Source organism: Acipenser ruthenus, chromosome 9, assembly GCF_902713425.1.
Source record: "Acipenser ruthenus chromosome 9, fAciRut3.2 maternal haplotype, whole genome shotgun sequence".
NCBI classification, from domain to species: Eukaryota; Metazoa; Chordata; class Actinopteri; order Acipenseriformes; family Acipenseridae; genus Acipenser; species Acipenser ruthenus.
Window position 1 is genome coordinate 42339783 of NC_081197.1, and position 15466 is coordinate 42355248.

Genomic DNA, 15466 nt, shown 5'->3' on the forward strand with positions numbered 1-15466 from the left:
TATATGATAGGTGTATTGGTTTGGTTATCAAACAAACAGAAAAAAAGCCTTGTATGTTTTTTGCCCCGCCCCAAGTATAAAACTAAAAATTCTCCGACAGCATATGGACAATCCATGTATTCCGCAGCAAACGGATTCCTAGGGTCCCTATTCATGACAAGAAAGAGTTTAACTGAGTGCATCCTTTTGATATGTTTGATTGGTCTCGCAGCAGTATGGATGAAAATAGACTGCATGGCCTTGCCCTGCTATATGACCACAGAGACATGTCCCAGGATGAAGTGTTACATAGTTTCGATAGATCAGGCCATAGGAGGATTGGCAAACTCTATTTAAAGTAAATCCTTCTAAATCAGTGTTTTTAATCATGGCATCATACAGTCTCAGCAGTCCGATCAGTCTTACCACTAGTATCAGCAATTTTACCAGTCCCAGCAGTGGCAGCACCAGTCTTACCCGTTCCAGTTGTAGCATCAGTATCACCAGTCTCAGCATTAAATTCAGTAGCAGTGAACTAAACGCATGTCTCAGTGAAGGTATAAACCCATCTACTTATTCATATTTATAAGTTCTGTTCTTCTTGACCTTTTAATATCACATTTCTAACAGTATGAATAGAGTAATTTTAGGTTGGTGTTTTTGCTAGGAGATTTGTTTAAAAAAATGTGTCATGAAATTTCAAACATCACCCAAGGTGGGCCACTGGGTAAAAAGAGTTAGCGACTTATATTGCTTCGCAGTTTGCATTAATAGTCTCCAGGCTTCATGAACAGGATATGCAGGGGTTTTTTGTTATACAAAAATTAGACTTTTGCCTCAGTAAAAATCTAATCCTACCTATGCCCTGACAGCACTGCACTACTATTCACTAATACATTGTATTTCACCACTTACACGTTAGCACTCACTCTGAACTTGTGATCGTGTTTGTGTTGTGTGTGTGTGTGTGTGTGTGTGTTTATACTGTGTTTATTATTTTGGGACTGTAACCCGCGGTTTAAACTGTGCAGTGCACATTGCTGTGTATTGCCTGGGATTATTATGACCTGGATTACAATTAAAACAAATAAAGAATTGTTTGGACCGTGAACTTTGTTGTCTGTCATTTGTTACGCATTGCATCACCGCTACACCTGAGCACTGCAAACCACTTTGCCACACCCCTACATATATTTTAAGTGCATTGTAACTTTAAATTCTGTTGTGGATGAACATGTTTCAAATGACTGCTCTTGTTATATCATTCTGTGTGTCATTACAAGATATCATCCCTGTGCATTATTCAATTAGCAGAACAGGGTTTATTAGTGCTAAAGTGCTTTGATCCTGATTCATAGACAAAACCTTCTGTTATCGCCTTTCTATCCCCCTTATATCTTATTTTCAAACAAATGACTGATTATCTGATCACATGCACAGATTAAAAACGGCACCGGAAAGTCTACTGAAAAATATACATTCTTAAAAAAATAAAACATTAAACAGTTTCTGGGTTTCTTTGTGTGTGTGTTTATTATTTGAAGAATAAAAAACATTTTTATTTTGTATTCAATATGAAGGGTGACTGGTTCTGATTGGTATTGCCCAAATGCATTATTCTGGGGGAGGTTAGGCCAGTTAAGGCAGACTGTGAACTGCTCAAATGAAGGACTGGAACACTCTGGAAATCTCAGTTCTCATTGTTTATTCTCGTCACACTACGCACCCCAGAAGCACACTTACAAACCATCCCTCTTCGGTGTTCTAATGACATGGTTATCTTTAAATATGGGGCCAGGGCCGTTTTAAAGTTGCTATTTCTGACTTATCTGTAGTTTGATCACGTTAGACGACATGGAAGACATAATTACTGAAGAGTCACTAGCCCTGCAGGCATTGGTTTGATTCAATTGCAATTTTGAGCAATTAGACAGGTGGTTAAATGGAACGATTGAGTGGTGGTCCACTCAATGCCTAAAACCGAGTGTTTGCCTTGTCCAACCTTATTAAAATTCTGTGCAGCTTTGTAACTTTTCAGCTTCATCAGTTTACACTCTCTCTGCAGGATATAACTGAGAACGATGTAATGAGAAAGATATAATAGAGAACAGCTGTCTTATTACATGCATCCTTTAAAGTGCTTTGGATATCTTTACATATTTTTGAGCAGTCGCTGATTTTTATTTGAAGATTTTTTTTTCTTCTTCAGATTGACGGGGAAAGTATTTTGTCAGTGTCACAAAAAACTAAACAGTCTACTGCTATCTCCTACAGCAGTAAGATGTTATGAATGTGCAAGCTCTGCTGCAGCAAATAAAAGTAAAAACAAGGGACCAGATGGCATTTCTGTTGTAATGATATCATTTTACAGTAGTCACACATGGAGATGATATGTTTAATGTGGGCATATAAGGTTCTTTACTATTACAAATAGAATGTGTTTATGCAGGAAGAGTTCCACAACCCTATCATTATAGATAAAACACCACCCACAGCACAGTCCCTCCGGAGAGCTGGGAGATCGCCTCCTGGTTTGTTTGTCTGGTTCAGGAACTCCCACAGAAACATGTTTTGTCTAAACCCTGTTGGCTGTTTACATTATATAGTTTACACACTGCCAAAAATATTTTCTCTACATTTAAATGTACTGTTTATTTTACTCCCAGGGTATGAGATACCGTGTTTGTACTTGGCCAACTGGATAACTAATATGTTTGTACTCGGTGCGCAAAGGGACTGTTTGCTCCAAATCGTTGACTGTTTTAAGGGATGAATAAAAGTGCAACTCCAGAGTGGACACGTTACCACTGTTCTACAAGAGCCAGCTCTGCTGGTGGAGCAGGAGGACACACCTTTATATTTGTAGTTCTCTGTTTAATCCAAATGGCAAATGGCCCATACAATCTATGTGATCGTTCTCTTATTCAGCAACTTCAAAAAAATATTTTATTCACACCAAGGCAGGGTTCGACATTAACCATGGCCCGCCGCTGGTAGAAATCACAGTTTGGCCGGTAGTTATGAAGCACCATAGGCCCAACTGGGCCGGTAACATTTTTTAACTGTAATGTCTATAATGGGTCAGTTTGCTAAAAAGCTGAAAACTGAATTTACAAACCCATTTTTAAAAACATACCTAATGAATACCTAGATACGCCACATGGAAGCTGGACAGCGGGATCGAGTTGTCTAACGTTTTGATTTGGGGTAGAAGGTGTTCAGGTCAGAAATGCCATTCACAATCTTTATAGGACTCGTTCGTATCAGCAGTAAGATTGGTGCTGACTTGGGAGAGGCTACAAGAGATAACGATCTGAGAACGATTATTTTTATTATGATTATTGTTTGAATAGTATTTATTATTAGGCTTAGTGTAAATCCGTTAACCTTTTAGCGTTGCTGTTACCATGGTAACAGCTCGGTTGCTGATTTGCTTGTAAAAAAAAACAAGTATCATTTGTACACATACATTCAAATCTTGAATACAGTATTTTCATTTTCTGACAAGCACACAAATGTGTGCATGTTAAATGGCTGAACTAATACAACAGCATATATTGAAAGGCTTCGCTTAGCCACTTTATTTATTTGAGACGTGGGCTCTCTTTGGTTACCGTACACATTACTAAACATACAGAAATGAAAAACCACCACGAAAGAATATGCATGCAAGCTAAAGTTTTTTATTTATTTTTTTCCCCTTTCGTTTTTTTTCAGGACCGAGTCTGTTTGTGTTCACAGTGCAGTTTGCAAGTGCACTCGGCTCGTTTATATGGTGTGTGAACCGGATGTTTATCCTGCAAGGCATATTGAAAGACGGCAGCTGTTGCTGTATTGCTCTGGTTTTTAATATAGTTTAGATTCTTACATATTTCTGTGGAAGAAAGCACTGGGGGAACACTTTGCTAATTTAATGGATACATTTCTTGAATGCCTACAGTAGGAGAATGCAGTTTACGCAATTCTACAGGGTTCTCTAATGTTGGCATTAAACAAAGTAATTTGAGAAAAGATTTTATTTTACTATTTTGTGAGTTTTTATGTCGAGTTCGCCAAGATTTTGGTGTCTGCCCAAAATTTCTACCAGAACTTCAGTTTCTCACACTGTCCATGTAGTTTAGGATTACCAGATTTCCACAGTGAAAAACGGGGAGGTTTTTTTTTTTTCTTTAATTTACTGATGCCATAGCAACTCTGAAGCCAAAAATAACACTATATAAAATAACACTAATAGTTTAAAAATTAAACATCGGGTGAATTTATTCCAGATGATAACTAATTTTATTTTTATATTGTCATCTAGTCAAAACATGTTAAATGTACAAAAAGCCAGATTTAAAAAATAGCAGCTATTACCATTTAAAAACATGTGGTATATACACAATCCGAATGGTTAAACAAATAATCCATAAGATTGTTTATTTTATTTTTGAATGGCGCAAACACATTAACTTGTCGTGCAGAGTGATACAGTTTTGTACTTCTTAGTCCCCCTCAACATATGCTGCCAGTTTACCCACCCATGTGCATGCAGGCCTTTTGTTAAGCATATTCCACCTGCAGCTTTGGAATAAAAAATATGTTTCGGAGTTTATTTGCTTAACAGCCATATTGTTCATGGTCAATAAAGCAAATAACAATGATGCTTGTTTTTGTTTTTATTGTAAGACCAGGTTTTTATACAGTAGTTCAAAATAAAATTACAGATAAAATGTAAAGTTGTAGTTAATGCATTAGTGTAAACCCCATAAGTTAGCATTAAAGTATGTGCAGTATTTATTGAAAGTACTCATGACTTCAAGGTAATGTTGCATTTTACTCACCCAAAATACATTTTACTCGCATAATGTCTACATTGGCGAGTAAATTACTCAATGATCCAAAATCTTATCTGGTGCACTGCTGGGTATACATAACAGCTATTCTGTAAAAACAAGCCTTTTGAGCAATTCACTACAACTTTGTTTGGATAAGTGCCTGGCTTGACAGAATCCCTGAAACAGAATGAAGTATTACACTAAACTGAACTTCCGACACTTAATAAGTATTATTACAGCAGGTGGAAGATGCAGTTCATTTCTTTTTTCTTCTACCACAAAGTTTAATGCCGCTTTCAATGTGAGCCCAGTGCAGCGCTCAGCACAGCCTACTGTAGCTTCTTAGCATTCACTGTGAATGGGCCCTTAGTCTGGTTTAATGAAGATCAGGAATTCTCTTTTACTCTCATTAACTGATGAATTGGCCTGTTGTGACAGTAACTCCAGTTAGGGCGCATGAGCAGTAAATGAGAAATGGGCACATGTTATTTCCCCAGGAGCCTGGTCCCAGTGGGTTAACATGCTTATTATTGTACAAGCTTTTCTTCTACTTGCTAGGGAAAACACATTTCCTTTAACAAAGTTAATACCATCAGAGGTCTTGTTGAAAAGTTCAGAATCTCCCTAATTAGGTCCAGAGTGAAATCTACATGGCTTACTAAAGACCCAGCACATAGCAGAAAAAACACACCCAGAGCAAGCATGCAAGTGCCCCACAGGTATTTGACTATTATTTTTTAAGTTTATTATTATTATTTATTTCTTAGCTGACACCCTTATCCAGGGCAACTTACAATTGTTACAAGATATCACATTATTTTTTACATACAATTACCCATTTATACAGTTGGGTTTTTACTGGAGCAAAGTATGTAAAGTACCTTGCTCAAGGGCACAGCAGCAGTGTCCCCACCGGGGATTGAACCCACGACCCTCCGGTCAAGAGTCCAGAGCCCTAACCACTACTCCACACTGCTGCCCTGTTTATCTTAATTTAATTCCATTACATTATTTCAAACTGTCAGGAATTTCAAATTTCTTTATGATGCAAACCAACAGCACTATGATTCACTTAAAATAACAATTAAACAGTGGAAAAGGGGTATGAATTCCTAATGCAATTAATTATGAACCTCATGGACAGGGCTTCAAATAACTGGCGAAGATTAACACACGCTGTCCTCAGAAATATATGCCGTCAGCCTATCGCTTCTTTTCACTCTGCAGGCCTGCCATGCAGTCAACCCAGAGCTACCGTGTCAGAGGACAACCCGAGTGGTTCAGTGCGGACCAAAATAATTATGATGTCTGCATATGAGAACTGTTTTTTTTTATCTTTTATTTGAAACCCTGCTCATGGATAATCTCAGCAAATCATGTTTTAATTAGAGCGGTCATTTTCCCACCAGTAGATTTCTCAAGCTGACGGCACTTTAGAATTACTGCAAACAAATTTCAAGCAGTCTAAAGAGACTCAGTCCAAAATATAACCTAGAAACACATTTTAAAAATGTCTTCATTAAAAAAATGGTTTTTAGCAATGTTAATATCCTCATCATCAGGTCATTACCGTTAGATAATTTATAAGAGATGTCCACTCATGGTATGATAATGATGGTTGTGTTATACAACCGTGATTTGACGTTTTGAATGCATTAGGCATATTTGTTTGCTATGCCATATACCAAGCATGATCTTGTAAATCAGGATTGGTCAGGTCAGTAGTTCATGATACGATGAAAAACATAGAAGAGTAAAGACAGACTTTGCCTGTGGCATGAGTCCAAAAAACACACTGGACAAAACTGAGTGAGACCTCATACTTATTGCCCACACTTGACAGGCTGTCAATCTTTAGTGAGAGATGGATTTATTACAGTTTTTTTTTTTTTTTTTTAAGAAACCTTGCTAATGACAGACCAGAAAAATCCTAGTCTTTAAACAGTTTAACCATCCATTAATCAATAGCATGTGTAACTATGGTACCCATGTCAGTGTCAGCAATTCCCTTTTGAAAGTGTTCAGAATTCACACATATTACCCTGTTTTCACACTTTTTAATGCTTGACATGTCCTTCAATTAAAATACTACCATAGGCTTATTTTTTAAAACCACAGTACTGTTTGCATAAGGGCAAGAATAGTACTGGAACTATAGTGTGTACAGGAGTGTGGACTGTAGCTGCATATCAGTATGTACAGTAGTCTGCAGTCATTTTCTTCATTGTTTTAGAAATATATTCTGTTACTGCCATGGCTTTGACAGGCTGTGTTACCAATAGAGGCCGGAAACAAACTAGGTTAATCTTTAACTCTTGTCAGTACATTTAAAAAGCATTCCTTTGATTATTAGAGGAAACTTTTGTTATTGGCATGTGGAATTACCGTATGTGATCCTTGCTCAGAAACTCAATTTTTAAAAAGCACAAAACATCCCAAATGGCAATACCAGAATGGACAAAAGAAGCTAACAATAAAGAAGGATGTCAAAGAAACTAATTAGCCTGCCTTCAGAAAATCGGATTTCGCTGCCTGTTGTGCTACTAGGACAGAAATAACGCTTCTAGCCATTTCTTAGTAGTTGGGCTACACTTTTGTCAAATGAACACAATCATTGTAACATAGGCATTCAAAAAACAATTTAATCTTTAGAATGTTCCAATACTTTTTTTTAATGGTCACAAATCTAAGCCTGTTACCAGCCTGTGGAATGTTGTCTGTTCCATATCAAACCATGAAAAATATGTATATTGTTTGGAATGCAGTTTACATAATACAAATCTATACAGCACCGTCTTAATTCTGAGTGAAGAACATAATGTTTTTATTTATGTATTGGGGGCCTCAAAATATATTTCACTAATGTGACCTGAGGAAGATTCAAAATGCATGACAGACTAGTGAATTAGTCTATTGCTCTGTCCAACCCCCGTCTTTTTTATATACACTTTCAGTTTGACAAGTAATTACTGTGAACTATAGGTGAGCGTGAGTGAGAATCTGAGCGGGGCAGAATCACTTATCGATATCATTACACAATAGCAAACAAAAACCCCATGCAGCTCCAAGCTGGCTTTCATTAGCTGGAAATGCACGATATGTCTTTACTCACAGCCTCTCCTCTTCCCTGACTGGGGTCTTCCAGATATCTGTTACTCCAGTTGTTTTCTTTTTTTTTTCTTTTTGTCATATCCCAGCAGCATATCTGTATCTAACCGACTGTAACTTTAAATTTCTCTTTCTCTCCGGAGTCATACTTTCTTTGAAGTAGTTTCTTATTCATACAGCAGCTTCACGTGTAGTGTATTCAAAGCTGGAGGAAGAAAACATTGTACAACAGTACTGCCATGAAACAAAGAAGAAAATCTACTCACACATTTTCAGAAAGCATTAATACCCTGGTACAGACTGACATGTGCATTCTTCAAAGTATGTCCCTATCTCTATAACACTAACGCTACACATAATAGACTTTAAATGGTAGCTTAAACCAGGGGAAAAAAACACTTATCCTTGGGTGTGTATGTGTCAAAAGAAAGTGTACTAGCATGTGTTTTTATGAGGAAATGGGGTCCCCGAGTGGCTCACCTGTTAAACGCACAGCCGGTCTTCACTGGGGATTCCAAAGGGAGCATTGCATTGGCTCTTCAGATCTTTATTGTGTTGAGCTGTTCTCTCATCACAGCTGCTTCGGAGGAGAAGGTCTTGGGTTATCATAGTTAAGCTGTCAAACTGGATGGATGGTTCCATAATTGGGTATGGAGCGCTAGGAAATGTTACACAGTATAATCCTGTTTAATACTAAACGATGCAACAGATTCAGTATTTGTAAGATAAGGGACACATTGAGCCTTTTTTCAATTTTGTTAGAGATAAGGTGGAATATTTGGAGAAGGTGCGTCACAATAGAAAACGAGAAGAAAAGAAAAGAGCATCAAGGATGGTGGTGACGCAAATAACTTCTTACTGTATAATGACTGTAATTTGATTATAGTAACAGAACAATAGATGTTTAGTAATTAGTTTAGTAATCAAACTGCACACCTTGAATATTATAGGGAATTGATTGTCTGAAAAAATACCAGAACAGATATGTCATTTTGTCAAATAAAATTCTAAACATTTTTAAATAGTACTCAGAGGTTACAGCACAGTTGCTTAGCTACTATTTTTTTTGTAGTTATACTAGTCAATACTGTGTTCATTTGCATCACAGAAAAATAGAGAATGCACAGTATTTTGCCAAGTTAGATATTGCTCTTTCAATGTGTTGCTTTTGGTGCAATTATCCATTCACAGTGGATTAATCAGTGTTAATTGACATCTAATTTGCATGTTATTAAAAAAATGTTATTAAAATGACAATTAAGATATTTATTTTACCTTAACAAAGATTTCCTCTGACGCTTTCATTATATTCTTAATTCCTGACAAGTTTATATTATCTCAACACTTTCCAAAACAGTGTCACAGTTTATCACAAACATTTTCGTACAGAATGTTCTAAAGCTTCCAGATGTTTTACGCAATAATCATATTACAGATTGTTTATTTAAAGGAGAATGTCACACACAAGTGTGCAGTTGATTTATTTAACTAATAATAATAGTAATAATAATAACAATTGCTGGCAAGTTCTAGGTTTAATATAAATATATTATAGACTGGGAGCCTTTTTTTGGTTGCCTAGCAATATTCTGCCATTGTAAATGCATGATTTCGCACTCGTAGACAGAAAAGACTGGTGTCTTAAGTAACAAATAATTATACATGTTCATGTTTTGTGAATAATGAATGTCATAACAGACTCCACATCAACATAGTAATCTTGCCCACCCAAACAGCTAGTCCCTGAATCCAGATGAAGAATTTCAGGCAGGACTAATGTTACATTAGCAGTTGTGTTTTGCTATCGCAAAAAATGGCGCAAATTGCATTTTAGCATAAAGACCTTGATAAATCTGGACCAATCTGCCTACTTTTTTTCCCTAATAGTTCCTGAATTCCTGAATAGATTCAGTCAGACAGACAGACTATCAATTATATATTTCACCTGCTCAGACCAGTCTTGGATTTAGTTGGGGCTTATGTAGCAGAGAGCTATATTCGTAACATCTAAGCAGTAAGCAAAAATCAATATATACAGATAATGCAATCATGACACATTTTAATCTACTGTAGTTAAAATGTGTCATGAATGGAAAACTCACAGAGAGATGGTTGACATCATTTGGAATCCCAGACGAATGCCCAGGAAGACAACATTGCTTATTTGGCTGGTTCACAAACCCTTACGGCTCAAAACCGATTGAGATATATTATTGTGTGGTAATATATTCTGACCCATATATTGTACTAATATATCTATATATATATATATATATATATATATATATATATATATATATATATATATATATATATATATATATATATTATCTGACCAAAAACATTTATTACTGTGTGTACAAAAACAGCCAAGTTATAATAAAGGGATCAGCTATATAAAGATATAAAGGGCTCAATTATTTGGTTTTGATTGTTTGGTACCCTAGTTTGGTCCTGTATAGAGAGTCATGGTAGTTACTCCATTTTTATATCTCTTTATTGTAACTTGGCAGGAGTAACTACTGTTAATGTTCTCAATTCAATAGCTACTGTGCAAATGTGTGCAAATGAATTGTCAGTGGCTGGGCAGGTCTCGCTGTTTCTCTGTAGGTGAGGTATAAACTTGCAGTGTCTCTCTGATTTGGAAGATTATATAAGGACAGTGCAAGTCTTCAGAATCCAGAGTGGTTTCAGATTATTTACTGACTAATGATCCCACACTGACGATTGCAGCCAGTGAAAATGCCCTGTTAATTGAACGTCTGGGGGATTTTACTGCTGCTCTTCCCTTGCTATCACTATGTACAGCTGATTAGGACTCTCTGACTTAACTGAAAGCTCTCTGTCTCTCTCAGAGGTAATTTATATCAGGGACGTGAATTAGACCAATGGATTAGGCTGTATATAATAGTACTGTTATATATGTAATGATTGATTGTTTAAAAAATCAATAAATTAAAGCAAATTAATATTAAATAACAAATCTTCTCTTGACTTCTATAGTTATAAATAACAATGTCAAAAAAACATTATATGTACTGGGTTCTTTCCTTGAATATATTTAAAAACCCTTTGCAAAAAAAAAATTACTTCCATAATTAACTATATACCTCCTCTTTTCACAGCTAAACGAGGCCGCAAAGCAGCTGATTGAGATGGACAAGCCATGTCCTCCCTCCGGACCCGGCACTGACCCCTCAGCCCCTGTTGGCCCATGCTCGGCCACCAGTGCCACCCTGAATGGCACTAGTGCCATGAGCGCCATCCACCGACGCATCGATGGCAAGAAGAACACCAAAAAGCGGCACTCGTTCACAGCACTCAGCATAACGCACAGGGCCGCCCAGGCCATGAACAATCGGCACTCCATGGAGATCAGCGCTCCTGTCCTTATCAGCTCCAGCGACCCACGAGCAGCGGCCAGGATTGGAGACTCCACACACCTGTCCTCCAGCGCACCCTCTCAGGTAAGGGCAGGTCATAGAGGAAGCTTCAAGACAACCTAAATGAGCCCACACTAATAATACATAGAGAAACGCTATATGTCAAGTCAATATATTAAAGAGTGCTTCTTGACTCTCTGTTTCTCTAGAGTGCATCTGGAATGTGTTTGCATTATCATGTTTCTCAATATCAGTCTTAACGTATCTTTCAGCTTGCATGAGGAATCCTAACTGCTGCTCATTATATGGACTTCCTTGTCCCACTCTAATCATGTGATAATGTAAAGGAATCTATAAAAATGCCATTTGAAACTATTTACTATTAGAATTGGCATTGTAGATGCAATATTCAAAGATGTCAGTGTTTCTGTGTGTGTGTGTGTGTGCGTGCGTACGTGTGTGTGTCTTAGGTGACTCAGCTGCGTACTTTGTGATTGTGTGTAGCAAGCATATCAGCATTTTCAGTTGCTGTAATATTTATTGTAGGTTGTTTGTCCCCTGTGCTATTATCAATATGCATTGAGAAATTGCTCCCATTATCTGAGTCAGTTTTACTAGAATGAACCATGTGAAGGAGAACCAGCAATTACCATGACGTCTGTCATCTCTCAGCCGGTGTATCAAGTTTTCAACATTTTCATTAAAAAAAAATAAAAAGAACTACAGCTCACTCTGTTGGGTCCTATTTGGGAAAAATCATTTTCAATTCAGATGTTATTTTAGTATTTCTAACCCGTAGGTTTCCCCTGAGTGGAACATCTTACAATTTCTTTCCTCTACGGAAGGGATGTGCTAATTAACTATTATGGTTTCTGTGAGAAAGAATTGTATAAAAAGATATAACCCGTGTTTCACAGTATCTTTTATGAGCTTTTGTTCCTTATTGGTTTCTATATTTATTATTTTTTTCATAACCAAAAAAAATGGCACTATTTCCCACCACTAACTGGTGGGAAGCTATCATGAGGATCTGTGATCTGAATATTGTAAACCTCTGTACTTTGTAAAGCTTTTCTTTTAGAAAGCTCAGCTTCAGCAAGCAGCACATTAATACTGGACTCTCCCCTCAGGAGTTGTGAGCGCTTGTTCTACAGAAAGCTGTAATCTTGCCTGGATTGGTTTTTGCATTTGAAATGAAGCCCGGCAGTGGGACTGGCCTGGGAGTAGAGCTGCTCGGGTAAACGATAAATTAGTGTTTCTTAGAGAGCCCCGGTGACAAAGGCTCATCTGCTTCACCTTGCTTCATTTATCACTTTATGAATTATTCGGACCTAATCTGTGGGAAAGGTCGCAGGTCAGCGTTGTTATAAATTCCCAGGACTAGGGAGAAAATGCATCCCATGAATTATGGATGAGGAACCTGCAAGCAATTTGGCATCCGCCTTGTGTTTGGAGGCCCTGCCAGTAACTCTAATCAGGATGGATTGCTTCCCTTTGGAAAGTCTGCACACTGATTCACAGACCTGGTGTTGAAAACACCTATAGATCTACAGCACATATTGTATTCCTTTATTAAAGCTTGACCTACATTTGAGAGTAAATTAGAAGACAGCAATCAACAGCAGCACCCAGCTACTGAAACTGGATTACTGATAATCAAATGGACTTCAGTGTTTTCAATGGCGAGTCATAAAAGTGTATATGTAATAGGAGTTTTATCATGAAAAGTTCCTTTTCATGATAAAATATTGTTAGGACTTGATATAAATAAGTGTGTGATTCAATATGAATTCAGTAGGAAACCATATGTTCGTACATCTAGGTGCGTTATAACCAGTGTTTAGTCACAAGCTTCATAGACAAGAACACCACTTTTTAATATGGAAGCAATGTAAATACCTCTGAGTTTTAGAACCAGCTCTCCGTTAAGACCATTTTGGTTGTTGTGTTCCCATTTCCAAGCACCGCTTTCTTTAGATATTGCCACTGGACTGTGTTGATTTGAAGTAAGTTTCATCGCAGCCTCAGTTTTACAACATAGTTTCACTTCTGTTCTCTGCATTTCATGTGCTTACCTGATGTGGTCTGAGTGATGTCTTTAGGAAGCTTGGTTCATTTCCACTCGTTGTACAGCCAGCATGCACTTTAGTGTGGCCCCAGAGCATGCACAGGTGTTGCAAACAAAACATATAAAGATACCATCACACTTATTTGTTTTTTTTTTCATATTTGACCAAATGTAACCTAAACCATTGTACCAGAATTTATTCAGACAATATTATTTTTACAGACATGAAAATGCAAGCTTTTAAGGATGCCTTGTAAACACAATATGCTACTGAGAGTAGAAAAGTGCAGCTAATCTGTACAAATTTGAACTGTGTTCTTTGTTCTGCTTAGTCTAGTGTGATTCTTTTCAGTTTAACCATTTTCAGTTTTCAGAAACTGATTTATTTTTATAACATAAATATAAACCTGTGTAAATGTCCACATTTGGCAGCCTATACAGTATCTGTACATCATACTGAATATTATAAGTGAAATGAATATAATGTCAGCTTAAATATTTGATTGCGTTTACATGTATTCTCACATGTCTTGTTAAAACATGTTGAAAGTGTGTGAGTGAAGCTGCGCTGGTAGCTCTGCTAGAGCCACGGGGAGTCTGGTACTGAAAAGACATCAATGGAATCCATAGGAAAGTAACCCTACGGCCTTTATATCTTCATTGTTTTTTGTCACTTTAATCACTTTTGGCATCTAGAGGAATAGAATGGAAGATTTCTCAGTACACACTTTCAGCAGTTTGAGACATTCAAGTTTGATTGAGCTTAGTTTAGCACACCTGAGCTTGTTACCTAGGCAATACACAGGCTTATTCAGCACCTATATACAGTACAAGTCTTGGACCATTTTGGTAATTGGCTTAAATCAGGCTTAGTTGCTGCTGTTTCTCTTCCCACTGGTCTGAGAGTAGGCTGTGAGTGAGACTGTACTCAGTTTACATGGATGTATCAATTGCAGTTGTATAATCTTCTGCAGTCTGAAGTGGTTTTAGTGCAATATGCGGTAATTATGTTGAAGGTCAATTCAGTTGGGCTGGAGAGTGCTGACATACTACATTAGAACAGTGTGAAGCTATTCACAAGCAGTTAAGCCACATTCACTTTGCAGAACTGAATACCTGCTTAAAAAACTCATTGGTACAATTGAGTTTGAAAACAGTACTACAGTATTTAAAATCCTGTCAGTGTAAGTCAACACACACACACCCCTTCTTATAAACGTATGACAACCTCTAATATTGCAATGATATAAACCAATACACTCGGGTAATCAATTGCAGTCCCTGTGTGCTTGGTATCGGGACCACTGCACAACATCTATTCCAAATCCCTTGTGGTGCAATTGTTGGTAATGCTGTGATCTGCTAATGGTCCTGCAAAATGTTTCCTTAGGGTGATATAATGGGATCCCAGTGATATTTTTCAAACCTTTCTGAAAGGTCATATTTGACACTGAAAGTGAATAGATTGATAGTAAAAGCTTTTCAATTGATTCCATATGCACACTGATAGGTGATGGCTGGACACATATCATCAATTACAGCTTTTAGGTGCACCATTTTTGTTCACCTGCAAGTTCAGTCAGGCTGACGTTTGAATGCAGTTGTTTTGACTATTTAGAAATGTTGGAGTTTATCCAGAAGTGTGTTTAACAGGGTGGAGATTGAGTACGAACCAGCAAGCATTTTAACCACTATGCAAAAGAGCCAGGCCCGTCTGCATTCATGTTTATAGAGCTTTTAACCTCATCTGATCTCACCGACGGGACAAAATCTGTAACAGCATTGCATCACACAACACTGCCCATTACTTGTGTCACATAAACAATGAAGTGGTTAAGATTCCCTGTATAGCTTTGTAATTTTAATAAGCATGGATAACATGTTTTAAAGCCCCTTGCGAATGCTGCATCCGTCGAAAGTAAGAATAATTAGTTCCAAATCCTTTGTTGACAATAATTGCTGTTTTAAAAGCAGATGATAAAACCCTGCACGTGTCTGCTCTAATTGCCTGTAATGGGACTAGTCCCACTTCTAATTGGCAAGACATTAACGTGTGTATTTTCATTGTCACATATATATTTATAGCTACAATTTTCTATGGAAATGTGATG

At 37.2% G+C, this 15466-nt stretch overlaps 1 protein-coding gene across 1 annotated transcript in view; it reads left to right on the forward strand.

The window, feature by feature from the left end:
- Positions 1–15466, forward strand: part of LOC117405327 (E3 ubiquitin-protein ligase SH3RF3-like) — a 130148-nt gene that overhangs the window by 91889 nt on the left and 22793 nt on the right. The window contains exon 5 of the mRNA XM_034008291.3: positions 11030–11371. Within this exon, the coding sequence (XP_033864182.3) occupies positions 11030–11371 (342 nt within the window). The remainder of the gene's footprint in view (positions 1–11029; positions 11372–15466) is intronic.